Raw genomic sequence first — 13103 nt, 5'->3', positions numbered from 1 at the left:
AACGTATGAACAAGGAGCAGGAGGCGGCCATTAGGTCCCTTGATCCTGTTCCACCATTCAATGAGATCTTGGCTGATCTGATAGTAACCTCAATCTTTGGCAGCATACCCATGTTAGAAGTATGTTTATTAAAAAGTTAGTAATATCCACCTCCATTATATCTATCTGATAGTAACCTCAAATCTGCACTCACCTAGCCCCAATAACCTATCACTCTCTCGCTTACCAAGAATCAATCCACCTTTGCAGGAAGAGAGAGAGTTCCAAAGACTCACGACCCTCAGAAAAGATCCTCATCTTACTTTTAAATGTATGACCCTTTATTTTTAAGCAGTGACCCCTATTTCTAGATTCTCCCACAAGAGGAAACATCCTCTCCACACGCACCCTGTTGAGATCCCTCAGGATCTTAAAAGGTTTCAATTAATTTGCCTCTTACTCTTCTAAACTCCAGCGGATGCAAGTGTAGCCTGTACAACCTTTCCTCATAAGACAACCCGCTCATTCCAGGTATTAGTCTGGTAAACCTTCTCTGACCTGCTTCCAATGCATTTACAGCCTTCCTTAAATAAGGTGACCAATACTGTACACAGTACTCCAGATGCAGTCTCACTAGTGCTCCGTATAAGTGAAGCATAGCCTCCCTACATTTGTATTCGATTCCCTTCGCAATAAATGATAACATTCTATTAGCTTTCCTAATTACTTGCTGTACCTGCAGACTAGCCTTTTCATGCACTAAGACACTCAGATCCCTCTGCATTTCAGAGCTCTGCACTTTCACCATTTGGATAATATGCTTCGCTTTTATTCTTCCTGCCAAAATGGATAATTCCACATTTTCCCACATAATACTCCCATTTGCCAGGTCTTTTGCTCACTCACTTAACCTATCTATATCTTTTTGTAGCCTCCTTATCAGCCAGTGTGGATATGGGCTCCTTCACCACTAAATTTCTCTGATAAACCAATCAGTATTCCTGCAGCATACAGCTCTCCGAAAAGGTACAGCACTTGAAGATTCCAGGTGCTGTAATGTGTGTCTGTTTTGGTATCAACTACATGAAATTAGATAGTAACGTCTGAAATATTCAACAAACAAAGCAATTATATTATAAATATGCTCCAGTTCCCATGCAGCAACTAATCCTTATTATAGAGAACAAACAAGAAAAGGAAGAAAAACAGGTGATCATTTATCAAATAAATACTTATGGGAACCAATTAAATCTGTAAGTGTTCTACCTTAGGTTTTAATTACTTGGCCCTCCCAGTGCACAAAGCAAATAGGAAAAATCATTGGCACATGTCCCACTTTACACTTTGTTAAAAGAGTTCAAATTTCCAAGATAGTTGGCAAACATTGAGAAAGAGAATCCATGGTTGCATCTTTGGCAGCATACCCATGTTAGAAGTATGTTTATTAAAGAGTTAATAACATCCACCTCCATTATATCTATCGAGACTGACACAGGCTTTGAAGATTTAAGCCAAGCCAACCACCTACCACAAAGTGCACATGTTCCCCTATTTCTTCACCAGTTGACAGCATCCATATGCAGCCAGCCACCAGTTTACGCATTAAAAAGTTACTTATTTTAAAACATTGAACATCCCATGAATATAGATACATCAGGCTAAGTGCAACATCTTACCCTCATTAGCAGCTCTCTACTGGTCAGATAGTTATTTTGATTGGAGAATATATCTGAAAGCTCTTGAAACATCGACATACTGTCCCTAGTCAAGAGATTGAGACAAATTACTCATGAGAGAAAGAGAGAGAGAGAATAGAGGCAGATTAACCAATGGCTGTCAAGGACTGACATTAAACAGGTAGCAGAGACAATGGAGGGTGGCGAGGCATTACAGGAGCTTCACAGAATTAGCTGCCCTTTGGCAAATATCATGGCACCACGAGAAACTTCCAAGAAACCTAAAAATCCAAACAGGAATCAAATTGTCCATGACACAGGGATAAAACTTGCTTCAAAACGTGCTGTAAAAAGGTTTAGTGCGCTTCCTCAGAAGATAAAAGACTGGATCTTCTCTGTATTTTTAGCATCCTGTACAAGCCACCATCTTACATCACTGGGCATATCATATCCACAGAGGGAGAATTTTGTGGCAAGTTATATCTAAGAGTGGATCAATTTCAGAGCACAATAGTTTAAATTGCTGAAGTTTTTTTTTAAAAAAAGGACAATTAGCTCAGTCACTCCTCATTCTCCTGCCAAAGGAAGACAGATTCTGAAAATTAGCCAGTTGTTAGGGGTGCACCATACTTGCCTCTGGTAGCCCTGTCAGCACATCTAGAATCTGAAGTTTAGGGTAGAATCTGCAACCCATTACCACATGTTTATGAAAAATAATATATGGCTACTTCGGAAAAGGCACTTACTTTGATACAGACGCCCAAGTCTTCTTCAACTTGTATATTGGGATTGACTGCATTGCAGATACAATCGCACGGAGAGAAGAAAAATTCTTCAAGATCCTACATTCCTGTTCAAAAAACAAGAGAGTTCTGTGTAAATAGCAGTGGCTCCTGGTTTCCTGATAGACAGTTCAAAAGCCTGAGGTATCAAAAAAGGTCAGCTGTGAAAATAACAGCATTAAAAGCAGGCTTCATGGAAAAACATTTTTCACAATTCTTGGCAACTCAAAGCTTGTTATTCACTTATTTTTCCTCTATGACAATCTCTTCAGCTCATCGTCTGCCAACTTTCGCCAGGTGGCCGACAGCTATGGTCAATGACACTGAAGGTGGTTTCAGGCTGAGCAGGTTTGAGAGACAGACATTTTCTAGGGGGCGGTGGGGAAAGCTCCTGTGCCCATTGTACTCGGTTGATAAATTAATACTAAATTGGAACGTCTGACAAAGAGCAGAAGGGCAGGGCCAGTAGCACATGATAATCATCTAAAGCAAAGCATATAAATCAGAAAATTGAGAGCACTTTTATTAGCTACATTTTGACTAAAAATAAAACTGTTGATACCGAGTTAGCTAATCTCAGCTAGGATATCAGCAGGAGCGTCCTCCATACAAATGGCTCTATGAAGGGAGGGAGAGAAATAAATCAGTCAGAATTCCCCGTCTCGAGGGCAGGAAACAGGGTCTGGGATTGCTGCCAGGTCCCAAAGCCACCCCTGGCTGGGGAGGAGGAGATGGAAAAGCAGTCAGTCACTGACCAGTGATTTTTATGGAGGCACCCCATTGATTGGCATGGAGACAGGATCCCAGTCCAATTATGGGCAACAGGCGGACTCGTGAACCTAGAGGGGTACCAGCCTTCCTGCTTGAGAGAAGCAGCCAGCTACAGTAAAGGAGAAGTAACGGAGGGAGTTTCAACATGGAAACACCCTCCCATCAACTTTAAAAAAACAATCTAAATTGATACTAGATAAAGCAGCCAAGGCCACCACTGAGCTGGAAATCCCTCTGCAGGGTGGCCTTTGGTTGTGCGGGTTCCCAGTTCGGTAGGAAGGGCCCGTCAGCCTGCTCTCGAACTCTCGCACCCGACTCTGCCAGCCACTGGGTGCCAGCTACAAAATTACATTTTCCAGTTGAATTGCACCCGTCGTGTTGTGAAACTAGAGATCAAGTGGAAAATCCCATTCAGCCTCCCGTCAATGCCCTTAAGGCTCTTAATGAGCCCAACCGAGATGGGCGCCCTTGCAAGGCCTCAAACCCACCTTCTCCAAAATGGTCAGGACCAGGAAAACAGAACTCCAACCGGTGCAGATATTCTTGAGTCCCATCTGTCTCCGTTCCCAACCTAAACAGGGCCCTGCCACTGATCCCCTTCCAACCACACTATTGGGAATGTCATGTATTTAAGTATCTGGTGAGGACAGGCCTGGCATCAGGCATGATACTTCCTCCTTCCCAATTTTCCCCCAAATAGTATGCTAACATTCATCGCTTCAGTCAAAGACATGACAAACAGCCAATTCGGCAAGATGTTGGAAGGCAGCCGTTTGGCCATAGGATCATACATCAGCAAGGACTTAGATTGGAAGGGAGAAAATGGAGAATAAAATATAAACATTAACTATAGCCATAGAGGGAGGCAAACTACCAGATGTGATGCCTAATAGCCAACTTCATTTTTGAAGTACAATTAAAAACCTGAAATCAGTTTGCTTCCCCCCACCCCGCCCCGCCCCGCATACAATAAACTTGTTAATGTTCAAATGCAAACATTAGCTGAGGCATGAACTGTTGGCTATACAACCCCAATCTCTCTCTTCAGACATCCTGCTACTTTACTTGTCCTTCAAGGAAATCAAGTTAATAAAGCTCAAATTTAAGACTGGGCGGAGGTCTTGACCCAGGGCACAACCAGCAGTGGCTTTATATATCTTTAAAAACGCAAGACATTCATCAAAATATTTCAGTTATAAACTGGACACATGGCCACCACATACTTTGTACAATCAAGTGATGCCTGACTGCGATGTGACTAGGGGGATCTCTAATGCACAAGAGCCGGCAAAACAGCTTCTCTAATAGGTAGTGCAAATTAAGAAGGGGCCAGTTATCCCAATTACTCTGTAATTTGAGGCTAAAGGATACAATTTCTAGCATATATTGGGTGCTTGTTGTTCACAAAAACAAATTATACTGATTTAAGATTCCAAGCTCTCAGCACTATGGAAATTATAAGTGCCAGGATTCATCATTCTACAGAAGCATTCAACTCTTCCTCAGAAACCTACCTTACTTGGGATCCTCCCTCAGCTGCAATCTAAGGAGGCACTCTGAACTTGAACTTGCGAACACCTAACCTGAACGGCTTGGTCTCAACTTACACGCTCTCTTCCACTATGGTGGTTTTTCCACACACTCTGGGATTTAGCCTTTCACATAGACTAAATCAAAAAACAAGTGTTGTACCTGAGCAATGTCAATCCACTTCTCAATTATTTTAGCCCTCTGCTGTGGTTTTAGTTGGAGATCCCTTAATATGGTGCTGATGACACACTTTGTAACGACATTGAACTGGGCGATGGTGGCCCGGATTGTAGGCGCCAGATGTTTGTTTTCTTTCTTGTCCCGTCGGGACCAGATGCATCCCAGGCAATGATGGGGGACCACCTTTTTGAACAGTTGCTGATCAAAAAATAAAAATAAACAAAGTCTAAAGATGTTTACAGTACCATGGACCACTTGAACACTGAAGTACAAACAAAAAAATTGTCCATTTAAAAAAAGGGTCAATTAGCCTCACTGCTTTGCAATAGTACAGTTAAAACTGAAATACAAGGTCTGTCAGTGACTGAGTGTATCATGGCCAGAGAGATAGGAGCAGACTGTGCAGTGGTGTGAAACTTGCAGTATCCATTCATAATATTGGATGATGTGCATAACGGATGGCCAATCCAATACCACAAGCTTTGCACAACCAGAGACAAATTTCTATCTCCACAACTGAAAGATTATTTTTGACCAGATTATCTACCCTAAAGCCTCATGTGCACCAATTAAAATATTTGTTAACACTATAAAAAGTATTTTTAGTTAGCATTTAAAATTAAGTGCCAAGGGACACTGCATCCTCCATAAGTTTGTTAGTCAAGATCTTCAAATGAACACCATGATCATTGCCTGAACAGAACTTTGGAAAAGGCCAAAACTAAAGGTGAGAGGGAACTACAGCAGCTACACCTACAATGCTTAATCTACTTGGGGTGGTATTCTAAGACATGTAACCAGAAAAAATGGATGATGAGTCAGAAACAAAAGACAATATTAGGATAGTTGACCAAAATCTTAGTCGAAGGGGCAGGCTTTAAGGAGGGTCATAGAGGCAGAGAAGATTTGGGGTGGAACCTCCAGCGTGGGGCATAGGCACAAAATACCAGAGAGAGAGAAATTTTGTGCAGGATAGGATAGGATACAAGCAGCAGAGCTTTGCAGAACTCTTCTAAGGCTAGGCAGAAGAGCTTTGTAAGAGCTGAATATGGAAATGACAAAGGTGTAGATAATGGTTTTAGTGGAAGGCTGGCTGAACTGTGAATAAAGGCAGGCAGTGTTTAGAGGTTGAAGGAAATGCTTTTTGTAATGGGATTGAATAGGACGCTTAGTGTGTAGACAGTTTGGTTTCGGCAGAGATGGCGATTGTTTTGGAGGTTGGGGGGGGTGGGTGGGGCATGCAGTTTCTGGTGCCCACTGAAGACAGACTATGCCTTCAGTCTTCTCCACGTTCAATGGCAGGAAATTTGTGGCTCATGCACAACTGAGCAAACTACCAGTCAAGGCATCATTGCCTTGAGAAGTGGCAGAGAAGTAGAGCTAGACATCAATGTACATGTAGAAGCTGACCTCCATGTCTCCAGATCATGTCACTGAGGGGCAGAATGTAGGTGAGGTTGGGGAGAAGGCTAAGTGCGCTAAACCAGAATGTACTTTGTTACATGGATCTAGTGATGTTTGGAGAGGAGGATAGCTGACCTTGGCTAAAGGAACTCAATTTGTAGAATGCTTAAAAAAAAACTGCCCTCCCCCAAACTTCTAAAAACGTAAGACGATTGCATGAAGTAGGAGGCTCAATTATACAGATTTCTAAAAGGCTTTGTTTGTTTGTGGAGACCATGACTGGTCATTTTAATTTAACCTGCCAGTTAAGAAACTGATGGGATTGGGTGAAAGACTGATTTTACAGCTCATCCGATTTACCTTCCATTGGTGTCTGTCAAATCAATCACATTGTAAAATCAATCTCATCGTAATGATATCAAGCTGACTGGTTGCACTTTGACATGTTATATCATTGCAATGATAAAGCTTGCCAAACTTTTTCACGCAGGCTAGAATCAGGCTTTATCTGTTGCACTGGCCTGCTCATATGTGTTTCCATTTTTATGCCAGCTCTGAACATTGCAGCTTTTATCCTGGAATACTACTTACACACATTGAGCAGAAGCTCAATACTAGACGTTACAATAAAGGGGTTTTCAATTTTCTCCAAGGCTACTTATTTCACATGACATTCGTATTCAGAAAAACAAAAGGCAGCAGTTGAAGTTCTTTGATGGGCATTCCAATCTTGATACTGAAGTCACATGTCAAACAACATGTTTTGATGTCTTAGAACACAGCTTTGTGAAGTGAATTCAGTTATAGTGACTGACGGAGCACTAAATAGCATTAATGGTGTAAAGAGGGATTGGGATGCTTACTGTAGACTTAAACATCACATTTAGAACAATTTGGCAACTGGTCCTCCCAAATTTGCCTTTACTCACAGCATCCATGTACGTCAGCTGCTCTGCAACCACGTCTGACGGGAAGGAGAGGATGTCCTGTTTTTCGTCAGCTCCTTCTATCTCTACATCCCCTTCCTCTCCCAGGTGGAAAGTGACATTTCCATGGTTACTATCTGTGCAATCGAAAAGAGATGTTTACTTTGTGCCCAAAGTTCACAGCACTTAACTAAAACTTATAACAATCACTTTTCAAACTTGAGAGAGATTAGAAATTGTGCACTGGCTTACAATTTTCTTACTTTTGTATTTCTTAATCTAATCTAGATTGAATTAAATTAATCTTTTATGATATTGCAGTCAAAGCCTTTTAGGAGCATTCAAGTAGCAAGAAAATAATTTTATTTATTGTGGAGTTCCCATTAGGCAGCTATGATGGATGGGGAGCTAAATCTGTGCCTCAGCAGATCTTCCAACTCATTAAACAGTTGTTCGTAATAACCTTGTAATAGAATATAAAAAATATCATTGACAGCAACAGTTAGAAAGGAAATTGCCCAGAAAGTCACAATAAGTGCTGCTTGGTGAAAACAGGTCACAATGTAACCTTAAGGGGAAGATACGCTACACAGGATTTGCTCATGTATTCTGTTATTCTGTAATCATAACCCCTTGGATTGGGAATTAGTGGGAGGGGAAAGAGTGGGGGGAGAGAGTTGGAGGAGAGGCAAACATTTCAAGGATCCTTTCCAGAAGTGCTGAGAAATGTTGAAGAGCCTCTCCAATAGTTGGACAGCGTTAGGCTTCACAAAAAGTTGAGATTGGAGTGAAAAATAAGCATTTGGCACAAAACACAAAAAAGGAACTTCTTCCAGTTAACGTCAGTCTGTGATTCATTTTTAATTAGCTCAGCTGAACTATAAATTCGGAAGCAATTTCAGGAAAAAATGCAAAAGGAAACCCAAATGAACTTCAAGACTCTAGGACAGAGTGGCAAACTCTCCGTGAACTTACGGGCAGTGGGTGTCCCTAAGTACTTTACTTCAGAATACCATTCGAGGTGAAAAACATTACATGTCATGCGTAAATGAACTCGGACACAACACTATCATTCAGAAGTGATTCTTCCATCCCTGCAGAATATCCAATTGCAGAACATGTGGCTAAAATGGTGTTGCCATAGCAACATTTGTTGCATGTCAGTAATTACTATTAGGCAATGCTGGTCTCTTCGACCTCTGGTAAAATAAGTGGCAAAATATCACTGTACCAATTTTATTAATTCCATCACAATTCATTGCATAATTAAACCATCTCATCTTTCATAGTGACTCAAACACTCAATACCTTTTGAGTTTCCATTGAGTTGCAGAGTAAAAGATTTAACTGCGGCCAGTTAAATCACTTATAAAAATGCTTCGCTTTAAAACACAAACTACAACACAGAAGGCAGCCAGTAGGCCAAAGGTGCCTAGTCCTAACTCTCGAATGGATCCATTTACTGCAATCTCATTTCTCTCTACTTTTCTTCTACCCACCCACCACCCCCCACATCATGTTATATTTTTCAAATGGATTATCCAATTCCCTCTTTAAATAACAGTACTTGAAGTAAAGCAATCCATGCTCTAATAAATTGTTGTTTTTTTAAAAAACTGCTCCCTTTTACTCTTCTGCAATAGCTTCAATGTGGCACAAAAAGCTGACTGGAGGTGATTTCCAATATACAGCGTATAAAACAGATTCTCTTTTGAGGGAATGGGATTTGAAATAAAAATGGTTCTGGCTCAGATGTTACTGATTTAAAAAAAAAATCCCCCAAAAATGCTAGAAATCCTCAGCAGGTCCGGCAGCATCAGCAGAGAGCACGTTTTAGGTTGATAACCTTTCATCAGAATGGAAAAAAAAAAAGAGGCAAACAAAAGATTTTAAACCAGCAGAAGGTGGCAGGAAGAACAAAAGGGAAGGTCTACAATAGGGTGGAGAGAAGGAAAGATTAACAAAAGATTTCATGATGCAACAGCCAAAGAAAGTAGTAATGGATACAGTAAAGAAACAATGGTCTTGTCCAACTGAGGCTCAAATGGCTAGATTGCAGCCATCCGAACTCAACACGTAGGGATAAAGAAAAACAATCCAACAACAAAAGAACAGAGCATGACCTATCCTTTTCGAAGTTGCTGTTGTCGGTGTCGAGTCCAGAAAGCTGTATTGTGCCGAGATGAAAGGGGAGTTGCTGTTCCTCGAGCCTGCATGGAGCTTCTTTGGAACCACATAACAGGCCGTGGACAGAAAAGTCAGAGTGGGAGCAAGGCGGGGAATTAACATGACAAGCGACAGGAAGCTCAGGGTCATGTTCGTGGACTGAGTGGAGGAGTTCAGCAAAGTCGCCACCCAGTCTACTTCTGGCCTCCTCTAGCGAACAGCAAATACAGTATGCTAAATTCAAAGTAAAAGTGAATCGCTGTTTTACTTGGAAGAGATCTCTGGGCCATGAATAGGGAGGAGGGAGGTGGTGAAAGGACAGGTACTGCATCTCCTGTGCTTCCACAGAAAGGTGTGTAGGGAAGGGATGGGGTGTTAGTGGTGATCGAGGAGTGAACTAGGGTGCTGCAGTGGGAACAGTCCCTACGGAATGCTGAAAGCGGAGGGCAGGGGAAGATGTGCTTGGTGGTGGCGGCATCCCACTAGGGCTGGCAAAAATGATTTGCTGAATACAGAGGCTGGTGGGGTGGAAGATGAGGATGAGGGGAACTCTATCAGTGTTCTGGGAGGAGGGGAAGCGGATTGGGCGTGAAGCGGATTGGGCGTGAAGCGGATTGGGCGTGAAGCGGATTGGGCACAATGGGGGACTCTCAGCCACGCTGGGTGGGAATCCTCAGTTGAGAACAAAAGGGAGACATGTCAGAAGCGCTGATGTGGATGGTTGCATCATCAGAGCAGGTGTGATAAAGGGAATGCAACTGGGAGAATGGAATGGAGTCCTTACAGAAAGCAGTGCAAGGAGGGTGTAGTCAAGATAGTTGTGGTTTGTAGTGAATATTAGTTGACAGCCTATTCCAGAAATGGAAACGGAAGAGTCAGAGATGGACCAGGTGAAGGTGAGCGAAGGGCGCAAATTGGAAACAAGGTCACTGAAGTTTCCCAGATAACGGCGAGAAGATGAGACGGCATCAATACAGTCATCTACGTACTGGAAAAAGAGAACTACAAATCGATTAACATGTGTAACCGAGTAGGGCTGGAAAAACATATGTCCAACATAGCCCACGAAAAGGCAGGCATAGCTAGGACCCTGTGCGAACCCAAAGCAACACCTTTTGTCATTTGGAGCAAGTGAATGGAGTTGAAGGAGAAGTTGTTGTACAGAATGCGAACAAGCTCAACCAATCAGAGATGGAGGAGGATAGGGACAGGCAGGGCCTCCCTTTGAGGAAGAAGAAGGGAGCTCCAACACTGTCCTGACGGGGAGAGATAGAGGTGTAGGGAGATTGGATGCCCATAATTCTGAAGTTATTCCACATGCTTGGCAAAATAATTTAAATTCACCTCTGAAAAATTTTAAGCTTCAGAATTGCATTTGCAACCATCAAAAAACCTTGCCCCCCCCACCCCCACACTCCCATCTCCCTTGCTTCTTAAAGCCATTTTTTTTTGCAACACTAAAATTAGTCTTACTGTCAAGCTCCTGTTCTCCTAATTCATCCTTCTGAAGCTGATCAAGGAGATTCTGGGCCCGTTGCTCAGGGTCAGACCCTGGCATTGTCTGCCTCAAGTAGCCAAGTACCTTCCGGAGACATGCGTAATTCGGAACTTGACGGAAGTCTTCGGAGCATTGGTCCAGCCAGGCTCGTAGAATTGAGGCTATAGCACTGGAAATATACATACAAGACAGAACTATTTGTCAGAGTAAGCAAAACAGAGATATAAACTTCAATTAGTAATTTGTAACTTCTAATTCTGTAACTTTCAACTTAATAGGTTAAAGCTGTTTTTAAAAAATAATGTATTCTTCGGGTATGGGCGTTAGTAGCAAGGCCAGTGTTTCTTTTGTACATCCCTAGTTAGCCTAGAGCACAAGTGGTGGTGAGCCACCTTTCTGAACTGCTGCAGCTTGCCTGCTGACGGTACTTCCACAGTGCCATCAGCTAAGCAGCTGCAGAATTTTAACTCTGTGATGATGGCGTGTGTGTGTGTGTCCAAGTCAGGATGTTGTATGCCTTTGAAGGGGACTTGGAGGTGGTGGTGTTCCCAAGTTCTCTTCTTTGGGGGTTGCACAGATGAGCCTCAGTGCTCACATGAAATTATTTTGCACACATCTGGAGATGTTTACACAAGCGAGAGTTCCTGGTGTTCCAATTTTGCTTTCTCCTCCAGCAGAAGTGAGTTTAAAAAAAAAATCTGTACAAACCTTCAGCATTCCAAAAGTCAGACAGGACAAAAAAAAATGCAAGTATAAAGATCATATTGCTGTCTAGGCTCTGGGGGCTATATTGACAAGGACACCCCAAATATAGACCACAGTAAATGCCTAGTGAGGATATTTAATGGGATGCTCCAGTGCAGTCAGCTTGCCGCTCAGTTACTTTCAGCTCTCAGGTTAGTGCTGGTGACCACAGAGCAATATATATATATATATATATATATATATATATATATATAATATATATTTAAAAAAAAACAGGCAACTTAACTGCTCTTGCTCGGCTCATTTATGATGAGACATCAGCCGTACAGTGAAGTTGTTGCAACAGCTAACTCTAACGTAGTAACATCCCATGACACTTCACAGGAGGTTGAATCAAACAAAACTTGACACCAAACCAAAGGAGGAGATATTAGGACTGGTGACCAAAAGCTTGGCTAGAGAACGATTTTTCATGAGCTTCTCCAAAGGAGAGAGGTGGAGATATTTAAGGGGAAGAAACTGTTTAGCTAAGGACTGTACCACTAACAGTGGGATGAAGGAAGTAGGAGATACCAGATGCAACAGACCAGATTTGGTGGAACATTGTGTTCCATGAGAATTTTGGGGCTTCAGGGGATGGGGGAGTTAGGGAGGTGGCGGCCATGGAGGGATTTGAACAGAAGAATAAGAATTCTTTTTAAAAAAAAATCAAATTAAGGCACTGGTGAACCAGGAAACATTGTGGGTCAGCAAACATAGGAGTGATGGGACTTGGTGTGAAATAGGAGATGACAGAATTCCAGATGAGATTAAGTTTATGAAGGGGTAGGTAGTAGGAATTCTATTTTGCCAAAGTTCCAAAAATGAAACATTCATATAATAGCATACACTTAATTTGCAACAATTGACACGAGGTATTGTACTAGTAAACAGAAGGATGTTCTTTATCTAGACCTGTGTGCTTACCACATCCTACTAGGACAAAAAGGACTTGCATTTAAAAGCAGCACATATCTGTTCTTACTGCACAGCAATTAAATATTGTGTGGAGAATCATACATACACAGGCGCTCTACTCAAACTAATCTATTTTATTCCTATTAAAATAGGGTGGGTGAGGGAGGCGGCAGTAGTCTGCAGTGTCACATGCAGTAATAGCCTTATGCTGTTTGAGGAAAAGATTCATGTATTCTCAAATATTTTGCACTGGAGAGACTATTTTTACCTCATCTGCATTCAGTGTGGCAGCATTCAGGTCAGTTGGCACAGATTAAATCCAGGGATAAATGCTCTTTTACATCAGTTCCAAAACGCTGCTGGCCTACATTTTTAAGGGTGCTGAATCAATTTGTATGCTTCAATGGCCAATATATGAAGAAAAGTACTATAATTCTTGGAAATATGAGTAGATTGCACATCAGCAAAGTCAGCTACCAAAAGATTGGTCAAGCATGAAGGTTTTTAAAGGAGTGCCTTTAAAAATAAA

The 13103-nt window shown here is 41.9% G+C and overlaps 1 protein-coding gene across 4 annotated transcripts in view; it reads right to left on the bottom strand.

The window, feature by feature from the left end:
• rgl1 (ral guanine nucleotide dissociation stimulator-like 1) overlaps window positions 1-13103 on the bottom strand; it is a 177639-nt gene that overhangs the window by 26972 nt on the left and 137564 nt on the right. For all 4 annotated transcript variants that reach the window (XM_078561568.1, XM_078561564.1, XM_078561565.1 and 1 more), the window contains 5 exons: window positions 10888-11081; window positions 7252-7385; window positions 4901-5116; window positions 2402-2505; window positions 1656-1740 (listed from right to left, as the gene is read on the bottom strand). In XM_078561568.1, the coding sequence (XP_078417694.1) occupies window positions 1656-1740; window positions 2402-2505; window positions 4901-5116; window positions 7252-7385; window positions 10888-11081 (733 nt within the window). The remainder of the gene's footprint in view (window positions 1-1655; window positions 1741-2401; window positions 2506-4900; window positions 5117-7251; window positions 7386-10887; window positions 11082-13103) is intronic.

Source organism: Cetorhinus maximus, chromosome 17 (assembly GCF_964194155.1).
Source record: "Cetorhinus maximus chromosome 17, sCetMax3.hap1.1, whole genome shotgun sequence".
NCBI classification, from domain to species: Eukaryota; Metazoa; Chordata; class Chondrichthyes; order Lamniformes; family Cetorhinidae; genus Cetorhinus; species Cetorhinus maximus.
Note: the sequence above shows the minus strand (reverse complement) of the source record. Positions and strands in the feature narration are given on the sequence as shown.